A 26806-nucleotide genomic window follows, 5' to 3' on the forward strand; every position below is an offset into this window, starting at 1 on the left:
CCTCAGTTTCTGCCCCAAGCCATATCACCTCCTCCCTTTTCACATTCCTTCACCCTCTTTGTGCACTGCCCTCCGACAGACTACCTGCCCATCCTTTCTCCTTCCTTGCTCCTCTCCTTTTCCACTCTCTGCCCCCCCCCCCCCCCCTCTTCCAAATCCTGCACCTGGCAGTCTCTACTCCCTGCACACCTTGCCAGACAGTGCTCTTCTCTCCCCCCACCTGTACCCTGCTATTCATCCCCTTCCTCCACCCCACTCTAGATTGCTATTCACATAACAGTCGCATTCCACTCAGAGTTGCCAGTGGAAGCTGTTGTGTGCTTGCTTGTGTAAATACATGTGTGTGTGTGTTTTCTTTGCCGAAGAAGGCTAAACCAAAAATTAATGTGTAACAGTCTTTTCATGGTACCCATCTGCAACTCGGTGGGTCATATTTACAGTTAGTCATAAATCCTTTTCCTAATATTGTAAATGTATAAGTACAGTATCCAAATTAGGAACATGATCCCGGACAGTTTCTGTACTCTGGGCACAGGTGCTTTACATATCCACAATGTGATTTTGTAAACATCTCTATACAGCAGGTTGCTCTTCACAGATGAAACCTGTCAAAAGCACTGCCAGTTGTCAGGGATTTCCTTAAGATGACTCTGCTGTAGGAGCGCCTTAATAGTAGAGAATAAATGTATTCAAACTCCATGCATGATGCAGAATTTTGCTACATATCCCAGTGCTTATGACATCATACATCATATCTCTTTAACTGTGAGTTGTACAATGATATATTTGTGTAGGTAGATTCAGCAGTATATGTGGATACCATCTGAAAAATATGTGCTAATAGTGTTAGTACAAAGAAGTAATAAATTTAAACGTCATGCATGATGCAGCAGTTTTTCATGCATCTCAGTAATTATGATGCCGTACCTCCTGTTGTCCTTCTTTAGTGACTAACAGAACAATTACTTATGCTGTCATCTGGAATCTGAGTAACTAGTTCTTTTCTATAACATAACAAAATATGTTTACTTCATTTTTTTCAGTTTAATTTTATTGAAAATTATGTCAGTAACTTTGTGTTTTTCAGTTACTTCAGACATTTGGGGTGTAAAAAAAAAATTACTTATAAGTTCAGTGCATTAATCCCATTGTGATGAATAAATTAAGGTCAGTCAATGAAACAGTAGTTTCATCTGAACAGCATAGCCCATTTTACAGTTTTCAGTTCTCAGGCTGCTGCCATTGTATTAAATGTAGAGAGAGGAGTAACAACATGGATAGGGAGGGGAAGAAGAAAACTCGAATGCATACTTAGCACTGAAAATACTTCTGGTTACTCTCGACTTACCTCCGTTTGGCATAATTCAGTGATTGGTGTTAATATGTTTTCAGATTAGTTCATTAGCTTTTCTACTTCCTTACTGAGAAACACTTCAGAAGACTACAAAATGGATCTACCACTATGGGTTTCATGCATTCCTGGATGCCTGTTCAGACAATATTCAGCAACAGAAATTAAAATAGCTGAACCCAAAAATGATCCACGTTTGATTAATATTGCCCAAAATGTTCACTGTACATTATCTTAAATAAGTTCACATTAGTTGCTAAGTGTTCCAGAAGAAGTAAGGAAATTTTCTACATCTTAAAATGCATAATAAAAACAATCAAAAACAATGCATGTATTTTTTCTCACTTCATATGTACAGTATTCACTTATGGCAACTTTCTCATATCTCACAAATGTGCTTAGGTCTTCTGCTGCCTTACACATGGAGGAATACAAAAGTTTTATAATTTTAATCTCATGAACTATCTTCTTCATCCAGTTCATCTTCAGCATCAAGGTCAAGCTCATCCATATCTTGGAAGAGGGACTCATCGACTTTAATGGTATCACCACCTATACAAAAAGAAATAAATATAATTAAAATTTTTTGCCTTATGATGAAGGATGTGGTGAAATTCCTTACAGAAAAAGACTATCCTCGTTGTTTTATATAGCAACACAATGCAAAGAAGAAAATAAATATGAGCATCCACACACATTATACAAAATGGACAGTGATAATTCAAAAACTAATAAGTCAAATTGGACGACTGCAATTAAATCCATTCCCTGGAAGTTTTTTTACATCCGGTTACCAACATAGAATTACAACCATAAATAAAAGTTCGCCACTCATATTTCAACGAAAACTGTAAACTATATTCTGTACAGAAAAGCTGCGTCACCCAATTTGTGTAACATAGTCCACATGTTCTTTTAACTAATATGAAGAACTACGAAAATGTCCAAAATGCAAGTATTTCTGACAACCATGAAACTTTATAACCGGACTCTCTGCAATAACTTGACTACAGTTCACAAGGTGAATATATTAACAAAGCCATTGTTCGATACTCCGCAGAACACTCAGCAACTCAAATGTGCATTTCTTGCTCTGTAAGGTGCTGCACTAGGCTTCTGGATACCATTGTGTTCTGACATACATGAACTGCTCCACCAATACAAATTGTTTCTAGCTGCCTCTGTCACACTTGGATTCTAAAAATAAATTAGTTGACAGTGAACTGTTTACAGGTAACTACCATATTAATAACCAATCAGAGAATGACTTTAGTAACAGCTACAGTTCTGTTCACAATTGTCATGCCACTTGCTGTCAGGTGTCCGACAAAACAGCCAGTTGCACTTGACAAATGCAGTCAATGAGTAACTGCTGTGATTTGTTTTCAATGTGCATTTTATTTCTCAGTGTGGTGAATTTGTTTTACAAGCATTAAATCTGAAACTAACAGCAAAAGAGAGCAATAAAGCTATTAAAATCATGATCTGTTAGGATGTTCTCATATAGTAACTGTTAGAAACAATGGTGGACATAACGCAAGTCACATTGTGTCCCATACAAACATTCTTCATGGTAGGAAACCACCACCAGCCTCTACTGTACCCTGCCATCAGCCTGTGCAACATATACAATGAAGTAACATGACAAGCTGACATTTCAATGGCAGTGTTCCTGTGCTCGTGCTAATCTCTTGTGTCCTTTTGTCAGAGGTACTTACATGGAACTGTCTTCTGCTTCCCATAGTGAAGAAAGAATTTTGCACAGTATGTCTACTCTTATTTTCTCGTCCAACAATACAGAAGTGATTAGTGGTGTGCTTCCCGTAAGTCAGCCTGCTGGTGGCATTTTTACCAGGCTTAAGGTGTCCAAAGACGTCCACAAAAAAGGGATGTGGCCCTTAAATATCATCCCACTGATCTGGAGAAAATTTGAGGGCAGAGATATAAAATATGTGCAATTTGTCCACGACTGCCTCAAATAGCTACTAGGAAGTTGGACACTATTACAGTCAAACGTCAATAAAAGAGTGAACGATTGTCAAAACTGCAAGTAGTAAACATGTGCTTTAAACCATTCTAATGCATGATGTTAGATGTACTACCCAGATATCAGCTTGATGATAATTCAGTCTTCTGTGATCTGAGAAGGCCTTTAGAAACAGATGTATGTACATTGTCCCAATAACAATAACTACAGAGAATGAATCTTTCATACTGCAAGCAAAGTGCACTGTTTTGAAACTTCTTAATCGCTGAACCAGGCTTGAACGTAGAACCTCATCTTTTGCAGGCAATGCTCTTAGAGACAGACCCAGGGAAAGTCTCCATGCTTCATTACTTTCCAAACTGTCAGGGCAGGCCAGATGTTGTGCCTGGACAGCTCAAAAACACCTCACTTGGAACATTGTAACAGTTAACTATATTACCGTATTTACTCGAATCTAAGCCGCACTCGAACGTAAGCCGCACCTGAAATTTGAGACTCGAAATTCAAGGAGAGAGAAAAGTTTTAGGCCACACCTCCAAATCGAAACAAAGTTGGTGCATTGTAATATGAGACACAATTTAGGTTGAATAAATGATGATACACCTACAGTAGTTTGGTGCGATTCATAAGCTTAGCAGTTAAGCTTTACCAGGTAGCCATTGCTAGGAGTCAGGCGCTCCATCTGTATTTATACGGGTACCCTTCATTTTTCACGTGCTTCGTCTGGTTTGAATCAATTGCTTATTTTGCTTTGATCTGATAACTGCCGTTTTTCTTTGTTATAGGTGTTTACGTCACTCTAAGCTGAAAATGCATTACTGTACAGTGTCGTGCATTGTTTGTCACATTCTGATAGTGCGTGTTTACGGCTTGTCGCCGCTCGCGGCATGGCTTGCTTTTGTGCGGAGAGAGAGAGAGAGAGAGAGAGAGAGAGAGAGAGAGGAATCGTCTCATTAGCGAAACAGTGGCAAGAGACTGCTATTTGTTGTTACTTACACTGCTGCTTTCTTTGATAATGATCAACAAGAACCAAATAATAGACTGCGTATGATAGAACATGTTCTGAACGAGAGTTAGGCGAAAATTTTTCTCCCGCTTCTTTAGTACATCAAATTCTGCACAGAAATTAGAGTCATCTTAGATTTAAAAGTCTAGTCAGTTGCTGTGCTTCATTTCTGACTGTACCCCTATTAGGCATAAGAATAATACGAATATAAACATGACACGATACGTATATTCTTCCGCGTTTGCTGTTGTCTCACTCTAGTTTCGTAGTTTATTAGGCAGACAAAATTTAAATGAGATAGCAGCAAACATGAAAGAGTACATGGCAAAATGTTTATATTCGTATTATTCTTGTGGTGAAGAGAATACTGTATGTGATTCACATTTCATCAGGTTCCTATTAGCAACCATGTCTTCTCACAGGTAGGAAAAAATTCAAAACGTAGAGTTGGCCATATTGGCAAACATCCCAAACAGTCTTGCCAGTCGGATTTTCGTAGTACATTGAAATTCTGCTACATTCGAAGATGAACAATACGGAATTGGTATTTACTTCGTTGGATAATGTATGAAAATGCAGTGGTTGAAACTCGGGGCGGAGAAATTTTTTTTTTTTTTTTTACTGACGCAGAGGATTTTGGCGCCAGTATTAATCTTTGTGCCTACAAAGCATGCCTGTGTAGCGCTACATATATTCGACGGCAGAAGTTATTGTGGCGGCACCTACCAACATTTTTCAGAGCCTCCGCTTGCTTTGCACTCGATTCTAAGCCGCAGGCGGTTTTTTGGATTACAAAAACCGGAAAAAAAGTTTGACAGGATGAGCACTGGAGACCGAACTGAATAGTGATGCCCAATATCTCATCCTAAAGCCATTCACCCTGGTTGGCCTTCACTCAGGAGATATCATCCTCAAAAAGCAGACAAGTTAACTTTTACATCCATTAAAATAGCATCAGTTTTCGTTTAGTGGTGAATGTAGCCGAGAGTGTATGATTTTAGACTGACACACATGGTGTCCTGGGGTTGAAAAAGCCACGTGTACAATTTTAAATTTTATCTGCGTCTGAATGTGTTCGTGTATGCACACATTACCAAGGGGGTAAGCTGATGAATTTCCATTAGACTCTGATTTGTGGCAGCAAAATTCCATCCACTTCTCTTACTTAAAGAAGCACTGGCCTTTACTTCAGTATTATTTTTCGTTTTCCCTTTCACTCACAAAGATATCAGAAGGATATATATCTATTTTTAAGGGAACCTGTTCCCTCTTGACTTTACACATATTCGCTATGTGCTGCATTTTGCCAAAGATGACCATGGCAGCTGCTGCCGCCTCTTCACGCCTAGTACAGAAATGTTATCTAAAATCAGCTATTCACAACTTATGGTTAATTGGCATCCATCATGCATTAAGCCACCCAATAAATAACCAATTGACATCTTTTGGAGTGATATTCTCCCTTCTCTACAGTCTTTGCTGTTCAAATTCTGACACACTATGTAAAATACGCAGCTAATTCCATTACTGCCTCCTGTTTTCACAATTATCCTTCCAAGCAGTTTCACAAGTAGTATCTCAAGGTCTCTTCAGCAGTTCCAATAGTCAGAACATTCTCATGTCTCCCCCCCTCCCTGCCCCCTCCCATTTCTACCTTATTCCCTGCAATATAGCTCATATTTGTGTGAATAATTCCAATAAAAACACATTTTGTATACCAAAGACCACAAAGATGATGAACTTTCACCCACATGGTCTCATTTTATATGCTTCTCACCTTTTTTTAATGTTCAATTTTATGATATTAATCTCTATATTAATGTTCAGCTACTGTCACCCAATCCCAACTGCAAGTTGCCTATGCAAAGGCTTTCTTGGCCAACAAAAATTTAATTTACAGTATTTGATATAATTATTTACCGAATTTAAAATGCTGTAATAATCTACTCATTAAAAGGTATAGTCTTACATTAAACCTTTACCACAAAAAGTCCAGTTTGAAAGTTAGACATTGTAACTAATGGCACGCAAATTACCAAGACTACATTCATTTGCCTATGGGTGAAAAATTCGAAACTAATAAAACCAACATAATTAGGGTTTCGCATCTTAAACCATAAAGATTTTACATGCTTAATATCAAATATTTAACACTTTAACTCATTTGTAATCAGACTTCTGAAGCTGTTTTATACATGGGAATTCCATTCTTTAAAGAACTGGAAAAGGGGGCAGGGGTTGGTAATGGAGTATTATATAACAGCAACCTTATAGCATTATTCAGGAACATCTGTCAATTGCTCTATACCAGAAAATGTGCTGTTTATGTTCAACACATTGAATCTGGTCAAAGAACTAACTTGGTTATCCAGATCATCATGAAATGATTCAGAACTTTAATATGTACCTTCACAACATCACAAGCACAGAGACTGGGCAGAGTCTGCTTGATTCGTACTTCAGAAAGCCATGTAGGAAAAGTTAGCATTTTTTAACATCCCAGCAATAATGATCTTTGAGGTGCGTCCACACTACTCGTGTGCTTATAAGACTCGTGAGCCTACGAGTACTGTGAACAGAGGTAGGCTCCGAGAACTCACCGTGAGATGGGCTTGGAAGCCACCCAAACCTACTGCTTGTCTAGCTTCACCTGTTGTCAGTACATCAAAGGGATGCACAGCAATTTGCGCAAGTGGAGTGGATGGTGACAAGCCTAGATCAGTCGGCTTGCTGCACTTGTCCAGTTTTATCTTGGTTTTTTCATTTTGCTGAGTCGTGGACATTGGTTTTTCTTTTAAATTGGAGTGGACCAACAATTTAATTACTACATTCACACATTCATAAATATTTACGAACAATATTCTGTGTTGTTGGGTTTCCACAAACTCCCATTAAAAAATAAAATCCAAAAAAGTGAAACCAATAAGAGCTGCACCTACTTCAGGAACAATATTTGATATCGCTTGCTTGGAGATTCTAAATAAAAATGAGGCTGAAGTAGGAATCATCAGTTGTCGGTATCCGAGCACAAATGCCAACTGCTCAGTAACTAGTACAGCTTTCTGTAATTTGCTGTCCGTCTTTGCTATCTTCAGTCCAACCAAATTTATCAAATATTCAAAATCAGATGCATACATAAGGCAAAATGTTGTCATATGTATGTTTTCAACATCCAAGTCATCCATCAAATTCACTCCCACTATATCTTTTTCTGCTTCTGAAAACTGGTCATCCATCATCTTTGTTTTCTTGGGTCTATGTTACTACTTCTTCTATCTTGTCCATGAGGCAACAGACGCTTCACAAAGAAATTGGCACTTGTTATAACCAGGGAATCTGGCACTAGTCACGACTGCGAGTACAGAACAGATCCCCACGTGTCAAAGCCTGGCAAGCAAATGCGATAGTGTGGACCAAGAGACAGCACAGCGCAAATTGGACAAGTCAGATGAGTCTCCTGACAGACGAGTCTGACGAGCACAAGCCTGGTGAGCACGAATAGTGTGGACGCACCTTTAGAGACAGAGCACAAATATAGATAGGACTAGGATGTAAAAATCAACTGACCATGTACTTTTCAATTAAACATTCTGGCATTAGTCTTAAGTAACTTAGGGAAACAGTCGTAAAACTAAATCTTGATGGTCAGATAGGAATTTGAATCCCATTCTTCCAGAATACAAATCCAGGACCTTAACTATTGCACTACTTAACTCCAACTCCAATAAATATGTTTATACACTTCAGTTATAACACAATATTGTCAGTCTTTAATTTAGAGTGTATATCTTGTTATAAAAAGATGTATGTTATGCATCCTTTTGGTCTGTCAGTTTTTCACAATGACAGGAAAATGGATCATCATTTGCCTTGCAGAAAGAATCATCCAGGAATGACCAGAAAGATTCATAACAAGATGTTTCCACCATATCACCACATTCAAAGTCGTACCAATTTCCAAATTAGAATTAAAAAAGTACTAAATGAATAGGCCTACATACCATCCTCAAGAAATTTGAGATCTGATTCATAAAGACTTTTATCTGAAAGGAACAGTTCCCTTCCAGTCATCTTTTTGCTATCTTTCTCCTCTTTTTCTGGCTTCTTCTTCAAATTAAATTCAGCATCAAATGCAGCCTTCCACGCCAGAAATGTTTCAACAGTAACTCTGGTGCCCTCGAACCTTTTCTGCAATAAATGGAGTAATTGTGATGCATTTTGACGTTTGTAAGCAACTTTGCTATTAAAATTTCATGCTGAATAAAGATAGACAACAAAAATGTACAGGAAATAGTGAAAGTACAAACATATACAGATGAACAAGTCTACTGATTAGAGCTCATTTGCACCAACAGACTTGTTCAAGCAAATAAACAAAAAATAAAATCAAAAGAGACATTTCGAAGAAACTAGAATGCACTGTTCAGTGATATTACTTTATTTCAAACTAAATTTCTAGGAAATGAAAAAATGCGAAACTATACATATTGCAAAGCACCTGCTGCATTTCAAGGTTTTTTCTATTCAAAACTTATTTTCTTGGGGCGCTCAAATGGCTCTGAGCACTATGGGACTTAACAGCACCAGAGATGCTTTGATAAATATGACCAACACATTCAATATGATCCCCACATCTCACAAACAACTTACAGATTCACAAGCAGAGTATTGAGCATGGGTTATAGTGATCATGAGGCACGGCTGCTGTGTATATAAATGCCAACAAGCAGTAGCAGGTCTGGAAAAGTAGTTGCAAAAAGAACCTTTTCTGAAGATAACATTAGAATTTTTAATCTCTTACTGGCGAAGGAAAACTGGGAAAGCATCGCTACTCAGAAAAATGTTGATAGCATGTACATGAGTTTTCAGAGCATCTTTCTTCACCATTTTAATGTAGCATTTCCAAAAGTAGTAAAAATAGTAAAACCTAACAATAATAAGCAATGGGTAACTAAAGGCATAAAAATTTCCAGTGAGAGAAACAGATTTCTGCAGTACTCTTGTAAGAAATATGGAGCAACCCAGAATTCGTAGATTATTCAAAAGCCTACAAAAGAATCTATGGCAGAGTAGTCAAAGAGGCAAAAATTATGTGGAATGACAATTTGATAAGAAACTCATCTAACAAAATGAGATCCACGTGGAGAGTTATAAAGAAAGAAACTTCTAGTTCAGTGCCAAAGAAAAAGAATGTATCATTAACACTAGAAGGCTCAAAAGTCGCAGACCCAAATTCAGTTGTAGAAAAATTCAATGAATACTTCACCTCACTAGCTGAAGACCTCATTCTAGTACACTGTCAAGGATCAGTCCCAAGTTTCTCCAGCAAGTCAGTGATCTTGACTGCTTCTATGTATGTGTACGAAACAAACCCCAATGAAATTATAAGTAAAATTAAATCTTTAAGCAATAAAATGTCAAGTGGTCTTGATGAAGTATTTGATTTCACATTAAAAGCATGTGCTCATCACATAGCAAACCCCTTGGCAAAAATTTTCAACATCTCTTTAAAAACTGGTGTATTTCCAGATATTTTTAACATAGCAAAAGTTTCACCACTGCTAAAAAAAGGTTCCTCTGAAAAAATATCAAACTACCGACCCATGTCACAGTTAAGTTCCTTCTCAAAATTCTAGGAAACTCTTCTATGACAGGCTTTTAAGTTTCATAAATAAATATGCACCTCTTACAGTACAACAACATGGTTTTAGAAAATCTAAATCTACACAGACAGCAATTATCGAATTCTTAGACAGCATTTTAAAATCCCTTGATCAACATAAATTAGATGCAGGTATTTTTCTAGATCTATCAAAAGCCTTCGACGTCCTGGACCATAACATTCTGCTCGAAAAATTAGAAAGACGAGGAGTAAGAGGTGTAGCACATAGCTGGTTGTGTTCATACCTAAAAAACCGCAGGCAGAAAGTATCACTTCAGTATGAATTCAACAGAATGAATAAAACAAGAAACAACTCCTTTCTTTCTAGGGAATTACCAACAAAATATGGCGTACCACAGGACTCAATCTTAGGTCCACTACTCCTCTTGATTTAGTTGAATATATGAGTCCCACAAAAACTATCCTGTTTGCCAATGACACCAGCATATTGCTCACTGGATCCAGTCCAGAAACTTTGCGGTCCACAGCAGAAAGTTCTATGAAAAGACTTTCTGAGTGGCTCACAAAAAACAAACTCGTTATAAATACTGAAAAAACTGTGTGTGTCTATTTTCATTAATTCCTCCAACTAATCAAATGTCTATTCAGGCCCAATTAAAAAATGATCCCCTAGAAAATGTCAGTGTCACAAAATTCTTGGGTCTTAGGGTTCAGCAAGACTCAAAGTGGGACACACATATAAATAACTTGTGTAGAAAACTATCATCTGTGTGCTATGGCCTAAGAATTTTAAAGGCTACAACAAGCAAAACAGTACTGCAGGCATACTATGCACAGTTCCACTCACTAATCCGATATGGGATCATTTTCTGGGGATACTCAACTCACAGTGCAAAGGTTTTTAGAATGCAAAAAAGAGATTTAAGAATAATTTATGGCCTTAAAAAGATGGAGTCCTGTAAATCCCATTTTACTGAGCTTGGTGTTCTAAATGTTCCAAGTTTATTCATTTATGAAACTATCTTCTTCACTAGGGACTACCTCCTGAAAACAGGCAAACTGCTACAGAACAAAAATGTACTCAACTATAGTACCAGAAGGGAATCAAATATACATCAAAAATATAACAGAACAACCGCCTATCAGAGGAGCACAATTAACATTGGTGTAATACTACACAATAAGATACCAGAGGAAATAAAAAATACTACTCATCCAATATTTAAAGCTAAACTAAAGGCATTTCTAATAAAGCACTGTTTCTATTCTGTCAGAGAATTTCTAAATAAGTAACAAAATTAATCGTAATAGGTACCTAATTTTAATTGCTAATACTATGAATTATTGTAACTTATCTTTGACCTGTCCAATATCAATTGTGCAATTTGTGCTATATGATAAAACTGGACCAATAAAAATCAATAAATCAATCTGAGGTCATCAGTCCCCTAGAACTTAGAACTTCTTAAACCTAACTAACCTAAGAACATCACACACATCCACGTCCAAGGCAGGATTCGAACCTGCGACCGTAGCAGTCGCACGGTTCCAGACTGAAGCGCCTATAACCGCTAGGCCACACCAGTCGGCTATTGGGGTGCCTCCAATAACAGTTCATCTGCAGTCTCAAATATACACACATATATCAATCTATTCTCTCCCTGCAGCATTCTTGGTCTCACAATGAAAAGAACTTGGATGGTTTTGGTATCAATAAGAAAATTCATCTGTGGAAACTATAGAACTATAAGTACTGGCCAGTAATTCTGTATCATAATTTTATAGTTTTCTTAGTTTTTTTTCAGCAAAATGACAATATTCAATAACTACGTAATAACTGACTTCCTTGACCGATGCCTCAGATCATTTCCAATAAAAGTGTACTTGGTAACCTCACAACAGCAATTATTAACTATTCTGCAATGGGAAAAGATGTGGTATTTCAACCATGTGGGCAATAAACATTATAAATTATTTCCATTCATCATACTTCTCAAGTAATATTATTAGATTGTTTCCCAAATGCAGTGCCATGTTGTCCTGATAAAGACCAGATATATATGAAAATAGTCTGGTATTAAAGGAAATAAGTTGCTACCTTTCCTCCAAAATTATTTACATTCTATCAGAACTTTCCATACCATTGACATACTTGAAAGATGATTAATTTTTGCAATTACTACTATCTTGCAATATTTTACTGAACTGCAGCATTTCTTGAACTAGAGATGTGAACTTTTCTGTTAGCTTACAACTGTATTACTATGCAGACTTTTTTGGTAAATAACACAAGATATAAGCCAAAATAATGACTGGCATGTACAATACATGCCTAACAGTTCTCATACCACAAGGTACATTTCTACCCATCCCCTCTTTCTAGGTTACAACATTAGCAAGCAAGGCACTGTCAACTATAACAATGTGTTCAAAATTAATTTTTATGAGAGCCAACAATAAACTAAATATGTCAACAAAGAATCAGAAACATTAATATGCAGAAGGACTAAAATAAAGACAAGTGATGTCTTAATGTGGCTCAAAAATATATTAAGTCCACGAGGAGGACGCGCACTAGCATTCTCTCTCTCTCTCTCTCTCTCTCTCTCTCTCTCTCTCTCTCTCTCTCTCTCTGTGTGTGTGTGTGTGTGTGTGTGTGTGTGTGTGTGTGTGTGTGTGTAAGTAAAAGGCCTACATACAGCTATTCACCCAATCAGTATGCTCGTAATACACTGTAATTGAGGTTTATCATAAGCAAAAACAGAACTGTCTGTAATCTACATAAAAATATTATAATGATCCAAAATGGACTATGTTATCTTAGAGAAGTACTGTACTAAAATAATTTGAATGTGACACCATAAGCAATTGCCATGGACAATTGAAAAGGAAATTTGGTAGCTTTCCACAAATGTGCAAAAACAAATTTTGAATCAGTATATGACTAACACACAAGTAAAATTTTATAAACATGTAACCATACCATGACTTCAATTGTAGTGAAAACTGTACTTTTAAAGAATAAAATTAGGAGTGAGAATTATACAAAGTTAACCCGCGTAAAATATTACAGTCCACCTGAAACTGAAGTTATAAAATTTAAGACTTAGCAATACTGGTGTCTATACATATTATGTATCTAAGACCATTGTGTGATGAAAGAAATATTAGGGTTTCACATCCCATTAACAATGAGTCATTAAAGACCAAGCATAAGGATTAGTACAAGGAAACTGGATGTATCATTTTCAAAAACAAAGAATTGCCAGGCATTTGCCCAATGGCCATATGGGCCTCTAGCCCACCATCCCCTAAATGCAAAGCCTTGCTTGGCTTTGTTGTCGAAGCTCTCTCTCTCTCTCTCTCTCTCTCTCTCTCTCTCTTAGCGACTATCAAAGCAAAGAAAACTATGCATGTGACAACCAAGTACAAGGTGAAACAACAGACCAGGACAGGCAAGAGCACTGGATCTCACATTACCATTATTATTATTATTATTATTATTATTATTACTATGGAATAATTCAACATGTCAGATGATTGGGACATCATCACACCTAGTACTGGCTATCAGTGTGCGTCAAACCAGGCGGATTTTTTCAAACGTATGTTTTTCTCATCCCCCCCCCCCCCCCCCCAAAAAAAAAATCTGGCAAATAGTTTCAATACTGTTACTTTTATGGCATGTGCATAATACCAAAAATCTCAAATATTAACTCATGGCTTGGCCAACTTGACTTTATTATCCATTACAGTCTTTTAGTTAATTGGGACTTGTAAGTACAAATAGATTACCTGGGAACTGTGCTAATAGCAAAATAGCAGTAATTTCAAGCTTTGTTATTTTTCATATGTAAACATACAATCAATTACTCACTTTCAGATAAAGTAGATGAAAAGTATATATAAATAAGAATCTAGACAGTTCACGCTGGAAATATGTTAGCAAATCTTGAACTCATTTAGTTTCAGAGTAAACAGCATTCTTATCTACAATGTCGTTATTAAAGTAGAATCCCATATATCCAGTAGCAATTTTTGATTTATCTAAAGGTCCTCAGTCAAACAAATCTTATTCTTCTACTCAGCTGTTCAAAAGAGAAACCTTTACTTGTAATTTGTAAAAAGACAGCAAAGTAGTAGTTGTGATTTTCAGCCCGATGATTGGTTTGATGCAGCTCTCCATGCTAATACATCCTGTGCGAGCCTCTTCATCTCCAAATAACTACTGCAAGCTACATCTTTCTGAATCTGCTTAGTGTATTCATCTCTTGGGCTCCCTTTACGATTTTTACGTCCCACATTTCCCTCCAGTACTACATTGGTGATCCCTTGATGTCTCAGAATGTGTCCTATCAATCTCTTCTTTTGGTCAAATTGTGCCACAAATTTCTTGTCTCCCCAATTGTATTCAGCACCTTCCTCATTAGTTACATGATTGACCCATCTGATATTCAGCATTCTTCTGTAGCATCACATTTCAAAAGCTTCTATTCTCTTCTCGTCTAAACAGTTTATCGTCCATGTTTCACTTCCACACATGGCTACGCTCCAGATAAATACCTCCAGAAAAGACTTCCCAACACTTAAATCTACATTCAGTGTTAACAACTTTCTCTTCTTCAGAAATGCTCTTCGTGCCATTCCCAGTCTACATTTTACATCCTTTCTACTTCATCCATCATTAGTTATTTTGCTGCCAAAATAGCAAAACTCGTCTATTACTTTAAGTGTCTCGTTTCCTAATTTAATTTCCTTAGCATCAACTACATTCCTTTATCCTTATTTAGCTGTTGTTGATCCTCCTTTGAAGACAGTGTCCATTCCATTCAACGGCTCTTCCAAGTTATTTGCTGTCTCTGACAGATTTACAATGTCATTGGCAAATCTCAAAGTTTTTATTTCTACCCCTGGACTTTAATTCCTACTCCAAATTTTACTTTGGTTTCCTTTACTGCTTGTTCAGTGTGCATATTGAATAACATCAGGGATAAGCTACAAACTGATCTCTCTCCCTTCTCGACCACTGCCTACCTTTCATGCCCCTGGACTATTATGACAACTGTCTGGTTTCTGCACAAGCTGTATGTTACCCTTGCTACCTTCAGACTTTGAAAGAGAGTATTCCAATAAACATAGCCAAAAGCTTTCTAAACGCTATAAATGTAGGTTTGCCTTTCCTCAACCTATTTTCTACGAGAAGTCATAGGGTCATTATTGCCTCGCATATTCCTACATTTCTCCTGAATCCAAACTGATCTCTCCTGAGGTCTGCTTCTACCAGTTTTTCCATTCTTCTGCAGAGAATTCGTGTTAGTATTTTGCAACCATGACTTATTACACTGACAGTTCGGTAATTTTCGCACCTGTCTGCAACTGCTTTCTTTGGAATTGGAATTACTATATTCTTCTTGAAGTCTGGGGGTATTTGCCTGTCTCATACATCTAGCACACCAGAGGGAAGAGTTTTGTCATGGCTGGCTCTTCCATGGCTATCAATAGTTCTGATGGAATATTGTCTGCTCCCAGGGCTTTGTTTCGACGTAGATCTTTCAGAGCTTTGTCAAATCCTTCTCACAGTATTGTCCTCCCCCCCCCCCCCCCCAATCTCCATTTATGTACACTTTCCTTGCTATAATATTGCTTTCCTTTTGTCTGCGGCCAGCCGCTGTGGCCGAGTGGTTCTAGGTGCTTCAGTCTGGAACCGCGCTACTGCTACGGACGCAGGTTCAAATCCTGCCTCAGGCGTGTATGTGTGTGATAACCTTAGGTTAGTTAGATTTAAGTAGTTCTAAGTCTAGAACTAGGCCTTGACTTTTCACCTATTTGATCCTCTGTTGCCCTCATTATTTCACCTCTTAAAGCTACCCATTCCTCTTCTATGGTATTCCCTTCCCCTGTTCTAGTCAACCATTGCCCAATGCTCCCTCTGAAGCTCTCAGCAATCCCTGGTTCATTCAACTTAACTAGGTCCCATCTCCTTAAATTCTTATCTCTTTGCAATTTCTTCAATTTACAACCAATAAATTGTGGTCAGAGTTCACATCTGCGTCTAGATATGTGTTACAAGTTACAAACTGGTTCCAAAATTTCTGCAAAATTCTACCAGGTGGCTTCCTCTTTCAATCCTTTCCTCCAGTCCATATTCACGTATTTTTTCTTCTCTTCCTTTTCCTACTATCGAATTCCAGTCCCCCATCACGATTAAATTTCTGCCTCCTTTAACTATCTCAACAATTTCTTTTATCTCATCATACATTTCTTCTATCTCTTCATCATCTGTGGAGCTAGTCGGCATGTAGACTTTACAACTGTGGTAGGCATGGGCTTCATGTCTACCTTGGCTACGACAATGCGTTCACTATATTTTACCCAAGAAAGTGCCATCATCATTTAACAGTAGAGCTGCACATCTTCGGGAAAAAATTACGGCTGAATTTTTCCCTGCTTTCAGCCATTCACAGTACCTGCACAGTAAGGCTGTTTTGATTGATGTCACAAGGTCAAATCAATCATTTATCCAGAGTGTTGCCCCCGCAACTACTGAAAAGGCTGTTGCCCCTTTTTAGGAACCACATGTTTGTCTGGCCTATCAACAGATAACCTTCCACCGTGGTTGTACCTAAGGTACGGCTATCTGTATCATTGAGGCACACAAGCCACCCCACCGACGGCAAAGTCCATGGTTCATGGGGGAGCAAAGAACAATAGCTGAATTTATTGCTAATTATCATAATCGTATAACAGAGAGGCTGCTGGGAGCCATTTCAGTCAGTCTGCGGAGATTTATGATATGAGCATGATCTGTACCTGAAATTACTGCGTAATGTACACAGACAAATTAGCACAAATCATAAGACATAAAAAGTGCCAAATAGAATCCAAATTCTGTGTTCAAGAGTTTACACAGTGACTGGTTTTCAGTGATTGACTGTGAACTCCTAATTTTATGAGCTGTGTTAATTTTTCAATAATGCATTCTACCAACTGTGACAGTATTATTGGACTGTGAACTGTGTTATTTCTAAATTAAACTTACCGTGCACATCATCTTTTTTTTTTTTTTTTATTGATTGATATGGCTGTTACACTTCAAGGACAATATAATTAGGGATTGTCTTAATGACGTACTTGCCACATGTAAACTTTTGGGTCACTTTGGTGTTAAAACTACTGCATTCGAACAATCGTTACAGGACATCAATAGTGTGTAGTATGTGGCTTACCCTATATCTGTGCATAAATTACAGTAAATGAGACTTGATCTGCCCATAAACAGTATGTTACTTAATATCAAAGTGCAATTAAAGTGTTTTGGACTGTAAACCTGATGTGTAGCCCACTTTCACTAATTACTTTTCAGCCAGATTCGACAGAGGTGCAACTACTGGGTAAATAGGGTCATGTTACAAGTGCGACTAATCTTCTGCAAAGGCCACTATATCAGCACCTTTAATCATGTGTGCCTGACAAACACTGTTTCTCCATCACCCAGGTAGTGCAGGACAGAGTCTTCTCATATGCTGCTGTATCATGGGAGTACCATGCATACCTTGATTTGGAGAACTGCCATCATTTTCAGGTGTGTGTTAACAATGGGGTCACTGTTGGCTATCATAGCCTTTAATCATACATAGACAGATCACAGAGCAGCAAATCACTCACAAATTCAGAGCTGAATAACATCTATGAGCACCCCACACTACACTTTGGGATCCAGAAGCTAACCAAACTGTGGGAACAAGGACACTAACTTAAACATGTAGGTCCAGGCTGGTAACATTCTGGAAGTACTAATTGGGGGAGGGGGGGGGGGGGAGGAGGAGAACAACCACTTGTCAACATGGGGGGGGGGGGGGAGACAACCACTTAACATAACATGCTCCAGGCAAATGTGGAGGTATTTTCAAACTGGGGGGGGGGGGGGGGGAGGGGGTTGCCCGATATAACTGCCACTGATTTCCATCACCAAACAATGTGGAAACTTATTGATATGTCAACCAATTTATTCACAATGTCCTGCAGGCAACCTGTACCTTCATCATTACAATGCTTTATCCCATTGCCCCTGAACTTTGTTAAAGTTATGCCTTGGATATGAGGGTACTGCTGTGTATCCTAGTTCATCTGCCCTGAGTCTTATTTAGCCCATATGGGACATATCAAGGGAGAGTGTGCACAGATGTAGGTCCAAGAGCTGTAGGCAGCAATTGGATCAGCAACACTCAGGACCAACCAATGCTTTAGGTCTCTTGTGTAGCACACATTCGTGTATAGATCTCTCCATTTCAATTGTGTGTATTACTAGGCACCAGTGCCAACAAAATTGTCATGTTAGCTGTTAACTTTCTGCTAAGAGCTTCAAAACTGAAACTACAAATACTGTAATTCTGCCACTTCCACCTTGCTGCATTGAATTCTGAAGCTTTTGTTTTACAGTCACAAGTAATAAAAATTGCTTACCCTTTCGGCTTCTTCTGCCTCTATTTCTTTTCTCCTTTCAGCCTCTTCTCTGGCATTCCGGACTTCATCCCACCGCATGTTTAGCCATTCCTGAGCTGATGAAACTAAGGTAAATATCATGACAGTTCCTAAATTGTCTTCAGCCTAAAAAAAAAAAAAAGAGGTTACAGCTATAAGAATGAAAATTTTCATAGACTAGAGCAAAGCAAAAACATTAGTAAAACTGGCTCGGCAAATAACCACCACCACCACCACCCCCACCACTAATCGATGGAATCTTCAGTATGGAATAACAGCAATAGGAAAAGAAAAGACTGCTACTCACCACATAGAGGAGGCACTGAGTTGTGGACACACAATGAAAAGACTGCTAAACTTTTAGCTATCAAACAAAAAAGTCCTCCTCCTCACTCTCTCACACAAGCACAAACACACACACACACACACACACACACACACACACACACACACACACACAGCTACTGTTTATATTGCGGCTGTAGGCAGTAAACATCAAAATGATGATAATGCAAATTTTACTCAAAGTTTAGGAATCTTGGGATGCCACACAGGTCATAAATGTGTGTCATTTTCCTTGTTTTCATTCTTCACAACATAATCAATTCAAATTAGGATCCTTTTCGACTGAACATTGAGAACAGTGAATGGCAAACAAATAATAGAATAACTGGAGATGACAGTTCACCATGTAGAGTGTATCCTCATACAATTGCATTATCAAATTATTTGCAGAATCAAAATTACATATTATTAAAGAAATGACAGCTATGTTGTAATATTGATTCTTGTTGAACAATGTGAAAGAAGATTCATTTTGGAAAATACTGTTCGAAGATTTTTTTAAGTTGTTATAATTATTTTGGAGTAACTTGAAACATCATATTGTCATTTTTAATACTTCAATATTTTCATGGAGTGTAAATGAAAGGTTCCATCATGGATCAGACAGTCCTCAAATTTAATTATAAAAATGAAATTTGTAAGAAAGTTTAATATTAAATATTGGTTAAATGACAAATCTTTTGTTTTCTTGTAAACATAATATCAGGTAGACTACATATATAAGATTATAAGTTACATATCATAAAATACACTAATGAATCATTTTGTACTACAAGTTATTTAATTGCCAGCTGTGCTGTGACAAGGTATAGTAGTGGAGCTAGGAGGCAGTCAGTAATTCTGTAGAAAGATCAGTGTGTGAACAGTATATACATCAATAATGAACAAAATACAATACATTACTTAACAGAATCCACAATTATTTTGGGACAGAGAAAAATTCTTGTCCAAAAAGTGAATATTTACAGCAATGAAAGCCACGTACCCTACAACATTACAGACCACAAAGGGATGACATATCAGGTGATCAAAAAGTCAGTATAAATTTGAAAATTGAATAAACCACGGAATAATGTAGATAGAGAGGTAAAAATTGACACACATGCTTGGAATGACATGGGGTTTTATTAGACCAAAAAAACACGAAGTTCACAAAATGTCCGACAGATCTCTTGCGCACGTCGTTTGGTGATGATCGTGTGCTCAGCTGCCACTTTCGTCATGCTTGGCCTCCCAGGTCCCTTGACCTCAGTCTGTGCCATTATTAGCTTTGGGGTTACCTGAAGTCGCAAGTGTATCGTGATCAACCGACATCTCTAGGGATGCTGAAAGACAACATCCGACACCAATGCCTCACCATAGCTCCGGGCATGCTTTACAGTGCTGTTCACAACATTATTCCTCGACTACAGCTATTGTTGAGGAATGATGGTGGACATATTGAGCATTTCCTGTAAAGATCATCTTTGCTTTGTCTTACTTTGTTATGCTAATTATTGCTATTCTGATCAGATGAAGTGCCATCTGTCGGACATTTTTTGAACTTTTGTATCTTTTTGGTTCTATAAAACCCCATGTCATTCCAAGCATGTGTGTCAATTTGTACCTCTCTATCTACATTATTCCGTGATTTATTCAGTTTTCTAATTTATACTGACTTTTTGATCACACACTCTCTCTTCTCAAAGAGCCAATTTGACTGCTGCATCTACCTGTTCGATCTCATTGCTGCAGAGTCACATGTGCCCCAAGAGCCAGCAGTGATTTCTCTTTACTATAGTTCTACAGAGAGATGCCTAAATGTCACAGACACAATTCTCTGCTGCACACATTATATGTAAACACTGAAGAGCACTGTATGCATTGCAGTAGTTTATGAAAATCTTTGTACAGGCATGTTTCACCTGTTTGAAAGACATGATTACTGCATAGAATTTGACATCAAATATGCTGAATTTTGTCAAATGTTCTGAATTTTGATGGTCAGTGAATCCTCAGGCTGCAAACATAACAGCCAACTAAGTTCATTCACTTGGAACGAACTGTGTAAATCATTGCAATGTTCTGTGCTCCACTAAAATGAGGGCAGATAAAATTTCCTGTACTTGTTGTACAACAGAAATTAAAAATTATTCAGAGTCCCTATCAGTCAAAGCAACTGCGTACAGGTAGCAAAGCTACAAGAGAACCTACACTATCCTCAACTGTGAGTAATTTTACAAAAGTCCCTAATGCCTTTGTGACTTGGGGGTAATTCAAAAATAGTTGGCCTGCTAGTGGATGAGCAACAATGATGGATACGGGGACACTCTTCGGTCAGTTTAGTTTTAATATTGTGTTGCATGGTCAGAAACCACTGTCAGAAATTAAGTGCTTGTTCACTTACTTGTTACTGTTAGAGGCTAGAAGTACAGCTTGTCATACAAGCCTCCATTCCCAGTGTAATCTGCACTTGGTGTACTAAGTCCAACAACTTTCGGTACAATGACACTCTGGCTAGCCCATAAATCGTGCACCCTGCCCTAGACAGGGCGAGACCAATGCTCTGCATAGTAGTTGTAGACAGGTTCAATGTATTTGGAATGATAAGTGGGTGTCACAAGGACCTGGGTACACCCCAGACCTTTCCACTGAGATATATTAAATTTTGTTAGAGACTTTAATGACCTTTCTTTGTGATTATGCAAGTGTTGTAACCATCCTTTAAAAGATACAAACTCACTTAACAGTTAAAATGGAAGCATATTGTTCTCTCTGTTAACAACATAAAATCTGTCTTTGTACCGACTCCTGAAGTTTCTGAAGGAGCTCACTTGGGGGACACACACACCATTCTATTGTACAGCACTGCCTGAGACAGTGCCTCTAACCCAGTAGCAGAATGACCACTGTGTAAAGGAAACTTTCAATAAAACATACCTCCCAAGTCTCAGTTTTGATATTAACTCCACATAGTACCATGTCTCGTTGACCCGTTTAAGATAGCTTCCTGTGAATGTGCCTCCAAATGGGTCAGGTTACACAAGTTAGAACAATATTTTCTGAACCCACAGGGAGCAGCTTATGAGTTGCTTCCTCTCTGACTCTAGCACCCACAGTATGTGCAATTCACCATCAATCAAGGATCCTTCCTATGGCACTTATTTGGTCGACACTATGTTAACTATTTGTAAATGGAATGGGGATCACTGCTGTCAACTGCAGTGGAACATTAAGTGGAATCAGCGACGATGAGTGAAAATGTGTGCCGGACCGGAATTTGAACTGGGCTCTCCTGCTTACTAGGCAGGTGCGGCAACCTCTGCACCATCTGGGACACAGTGTTATCGCAAGCGCACGGACTATCTCGGTACGCCCCACAGGCAATCCACACTCTCATCGTACGCTACCTACCCGGATCGACCATGTGGCATATCGAGATAGTCCATTCAGCTACGATGACACTGTATCCCGGATGGCGCAGTGGTTACCGCCCTGTCTAGTAAGCAGGAGATGGCGGGTTCGAATCCTTGTCTGGTACACATTTTCACTCATCACCTCTGATTCCGCTTAATGTCCCGCTGCAGTTGACAGAAGTGACTCCCTTCCATTTACAAACAGTGTTTCACAGCTATGGGATCTGCGTGGTGTCTGTTCTTTTGGAGGGACAGACAACACGCATTCATAAAAAAACATACTATCCTCCTGTGGTTTTAGAAGGGGTGCTCTAATTTATTCTCATGTTAGGAACACACAAATACAAAGACTTACAATCAAATTAGGAAACAGAAACTATAAAATATATGGTGAACTCTTATCTCCATATCACATGTGCCAAGAACTTTGCAAACTCCATGAATGATATTGTCCTCTATGGAAAATGTTGGGCACAGATACCACAGAAGTATGTGGCTTGTGATTTGCTCTTGTCCACATTCACATGTATACAATGTGGTGACAAAAATCATGGGATTCCTCCTAATATCACCCCGGACGTCCTTTTGCCTGGTGCAGTGCAGAAACTTCACATGGAATGGTCTCAATAAGCCACTGGAAGTTCCTTGCAGAAATATTGTGCAATGCTGCTTCTATAGCTATCCACAATTGTGAAAGTGTGCCAGCGCAGGATTTTGTGCATGAACTGACCTCTCAATCGTGTCCAATAAACTTTCAGTGGAATTAATGTTGGGCGAAATGCATGACCAAGTCATTTGCTCAAATTGTCCAGAATGTTCTTCAAACCGATCGCGAACAACTGTGGCCCACTGACATGGCACATTGTCACCCATAAAAATTCCATCGTTGTTTGGGAACATGATGACCATAGCCGAACATAACTATTTCTGGTCAATGATCAGTTCAGTTGAACCAGAGGACCCAGTCCATTCCATGCTAAAACAGCCCACACCATTAGGGAGCCACCAACAGCTTGCACAACGCCTTGCTGATAACTTGGGTGCATGACTTCGTGGGGTCTGTGCCACACTCTAACCATACCATCTCCTCTTATCAACTGAAATCAGGACTCATCTGACCAGACCATGGTTTTCCAGTTTCCAACTGAAATGATCATGAGCTCAGTAGAGGCGCTGCAAGTGATATGTGTCGTTAGCAAAAGCACTTGTGTCAGTTGTCTGCTGCCATAGCCCATAATTCCAAAATTCGCGGCACAAACTTAACTGAAATGTTTGTCGTATATTCCACACTGATTTCTGTGGTAACTGCATGCAGTGATGCTTGCCTGTTAGCACCGACAACTCTATTTGCAAATGCTGAATTCCCAAACAACTTCCAAAATGTAATGTCATATGCATCCAGCTCCAAATACCATTCTGCTTTCAAAGTCTGTTAATTCCTGTTGTGTGACCATAATCACATCCGAAACCTATTCACACGAATCATGGGAGTACAAATGACAGCTCCTCCAATGCACTGCCCCTTTATAGCTTGTGTACACAGTACTATTGCCATAGTGCATATTGTTATCCCATGACTTTTATCACCACAGTGTACATCTCAACCTTGAAGTACCATTCCTTCATACTTCCCTTGGAGTTTCACATTCTGGGTTGCAATCTTTCTGGCAACTTCCATACCAACCATACCAATACCAGCTGCTGTCATCCACCTGTGGAGATGAAGTGTTCTCTCATTCTGACTGCCCCAGCCTTGGCTTCTCATGAAGTACAGTAAACTTTCTTAGATGAGTGTAGAAAGTTCTCCCTGAATGTCTGCTGTTGCAGAGGAGAGAGTGTCCATGTAATTTGATAAAAGCTGTTCTACCCAAGTCTCTCCTTACCAGCAACTACTTATTTGTGTTAAGGAGTATGACACTATTCTGGCTAGGAAATGAAGCTGGACTGTGGGAATGGGCAACCTGTAATCAGCCAATCTGTTTCACTGAGGCTGTGTCTGTCTGTCCGTAATGATCTTTACCAGACTTTAGATCCACATTCCACACCAGAAAATCACAGTGTCATTGATGATGCAGGGATTGTTGAAGGATGGGAGTCCCATTTGCGGATCAGATTGTTTCTCGTTGAGATTTTCATGTTGTTGTTGTTGTTGTTATTATTATTATTATTTCTTTCCTTTCTCAGACATTGTGTCTGGTTAAAAATGGAAAGTGACGCGGATCTTGATCAAGCGTGACTTCCTTTTAACTGTACGGTATATGTTACATTGCATTTAGGAACTTTCAGGTAATTGAACATGTATCAATAATTACAGATTTCTGTAGTTGTATATATACGTTTGGATGTAGCTGTATTGCGTTGATGTACTGGTGGATATTGTGTCGTAACTCCTGTAGTTGATAGTATAATTGGTATAATGTCAACTTTATCCTGATGCCACATGTCGTTGACTTCCTCAGCCAGTTGGATGTATTTTTCAATTTTTTCTCCTGTTTTCTTCTGTATATTTGTTGTATTGGGTATGGATATTTCGATTAGTTGTGTTAATTTCTTCTTTTTATTGGTGAGTATGATGTCAGGTTTGTTATGTGGTGTTGTTTTGTCTGTTATAATGGTTCTGTTCCAGTATAATTTGTATTCATCATTCTCCAGCACATTTTGTGGTGCATACTTGTATGTGGGAATGTGTTGTTTTATTAGTTTATGTTGTATGGCAAGTTGTTGATGTATTATTTTTGCTACATTGTCATGTCTTCTGGGGTATTCTGTATTTACTAGTATTGTACATTCGCTTGTGATGTGATCTACTGTTTCTATTTGTTGTTTGCAAAGTCTGCATTTATCTGTTGTGGTATTGGGATCTTTAATAATATGCCTGCTGTAATATCTGGTGTTTATTGTTTGATCCTGTATTGCAATCATGAATCCTTCCATCTCACTGTATATATTGCCTTTTCTTAGCCATGTGTCGGATGCATCTTGATCGATATGTGGCTGTGTTAGATGATACGGGTGCTTGCCATGTAGTGTTTTCTTTTTCCAATTTACTTTCTTCATATCTGTTGATGTTATGTGATCTATAGGGTTGTAGAAGTGGTTATGAAATTGCTATGGTGTTGGCGATGTATTTATATGAGCGATTGCTTTGTGTATTTTGCTAGTTTCTGCTCGTTCTAGAAAGAATTTGCTTAAATTGTCAACCTGTCCATAATGTAGGTTTTTTATGTCGATAAATCCCCTTCCTCCTTCCTTTCTGCTTAATGTGAATCTTTCTGTTGCTGAATGTATGTGATGTATTCTGTATTTGTGGCATTGTGATCGTGTAAGTGTATTGAGTGCTTCTAGGTCTGTGTTACTCCATTTCACTACTCCAAACGAGTAGGTCAATATTGGTATAGCATAAGTATTTATAGCTTTTGTCTTGTTTCTTGCTGTCAATTCTGTTTTCAGTATTTTTGTTAGTCTTTGTCTATATTTTTCTTTTAGTTCTTTAATATTTGTATTATCTATTCCTATTTTTTGTCTGTATCCTAGATATTTATAGGCATCTTTTTTCCATGGCTTCTATGCAGTCGCTGTGGTTATCCAATATGCAATCTTCCTGTTTAGTGTGTTTTCCCTTGACTATGCTATTTTTCTTACATTTGTCTGTTCCAAAAGCCATATTTATATATCATTGCTGAATACTTCTGTTATCTTTAGTAATTGGTTGAGTTGTTGATTTGTTGCTGCCAGTAGTTTTAGATCATCCATGTATAGCAAATGTGTTATTTTGTGTGGGTATGTTCCAGCAATATTATATCCATAGTCTGTATATGTGTGGATGGATGTGTGTGTGTGTGTGTGTGTGTGTGTGTGTGTGTGTGCGCGCACGAGTGTATACCCGTCCTTTTTTCCCCCTAAGGTAAGTCTTTCCGCTCCCTTAAAACCCACTTCCTTTCATCTTTCCCTCTCCTTCCCTCTTTCCTGATGAGGCAACAGTTTGTTGCGAAAGCTTGAATTTTGTGTGTATGTATGTGTCTGTGTTTCTATTGACCTGCCAGCGCTTTCGTATGGTAAGTCACATCATCTTTGTTTTTAAATATATATCCATAGTTTGTATTACTTAGCATGTTGGAAAGTGGGTTCAGAGCAAGGCAGAACCAGAAAGGACTTAATGAGTCTCCTTGGTATATTCCACGCTTAATCTGTATTGGCTGTGATGTGATTATTTGAATTTGTTTGGATATTAAGTGTGGTTTTCTGATTTTTCATTACTATGTTTAGGAACTGTATTAATTTAGGATCTACTTTGTATATTTCCAATATCTGTAGTAACTATGAGTGGGGTACACTATCAAAAGCTTTTTGGTAATCAATGTATGCGTAGTGCAGCGACCTTTGTTTAGTTTTAGCTTGATATGTCACCTCTGTATCTATTATCAGTTGCTCTTTACATCCTCGTGCTCCTTTGCAGCAGCCTTTTTGTTCTCCATTTATAATTTTGTTCTGTGTTGTATGTGTCATTAATTTCTGTGTAATGACTGAAGTTAATATTTTGTATATTGTTGGTAGGCATGTTATGGGGCGATATTTTGCTGGGTTTCCTGTGTCTGCTGGATCTTTAGGTTTCAGATAA

The 26806-nt window shown here is 38.2% G+C and overlaps 1 protein-coding gene across 1 annotated transcript in view; it reads right to left on the reverse strand.

Moving 5' to 3' along the window:
• Positions 1-1658: 1658 nt before the first annotated feature.
• The window catches only part of LOC126418342 (RWD domain-containing protein 1), a 49982-nt gene continuing 24834 nt past the window's right edge, over positions 1659-26806 (reverse strand). The window contains exons 3-5 of the mRNA XM_050085185.1: positions 18431-18574; positions 8346-8532; positions 1659-1903 (exon numbers count right to left, since the gene is read on the reverse strand). Of these exons, the coding sequence (XP_049941142.1) occupies positions 1806-1903; positions 8346-8532; positions 18431-18574 (429 nt within the window). The 3' untranslated portion in view covers positions 1659-1805. The remainder of the gene's footprint in view (positions 1904-8345; positions 8533-18430; positions 18575-26806) is intronic.

The sequence above is a fragment of the Schistocerca serialis genome, chromosome 1 (genome assembly GCF_023864345.2).
Source record: "Schistocerca serialis cubense isolate TAMUIC-IGC-003099 chromosome 1, iqSchSeri2.2, whole genome shotgun sequence".
Taxonomy (NCBI): Eukaryota; Metazoa; Arthropoda; class Insecta; order Orthoptera; family Acrididae; genus Schistocerca; species Schistocerca serialis.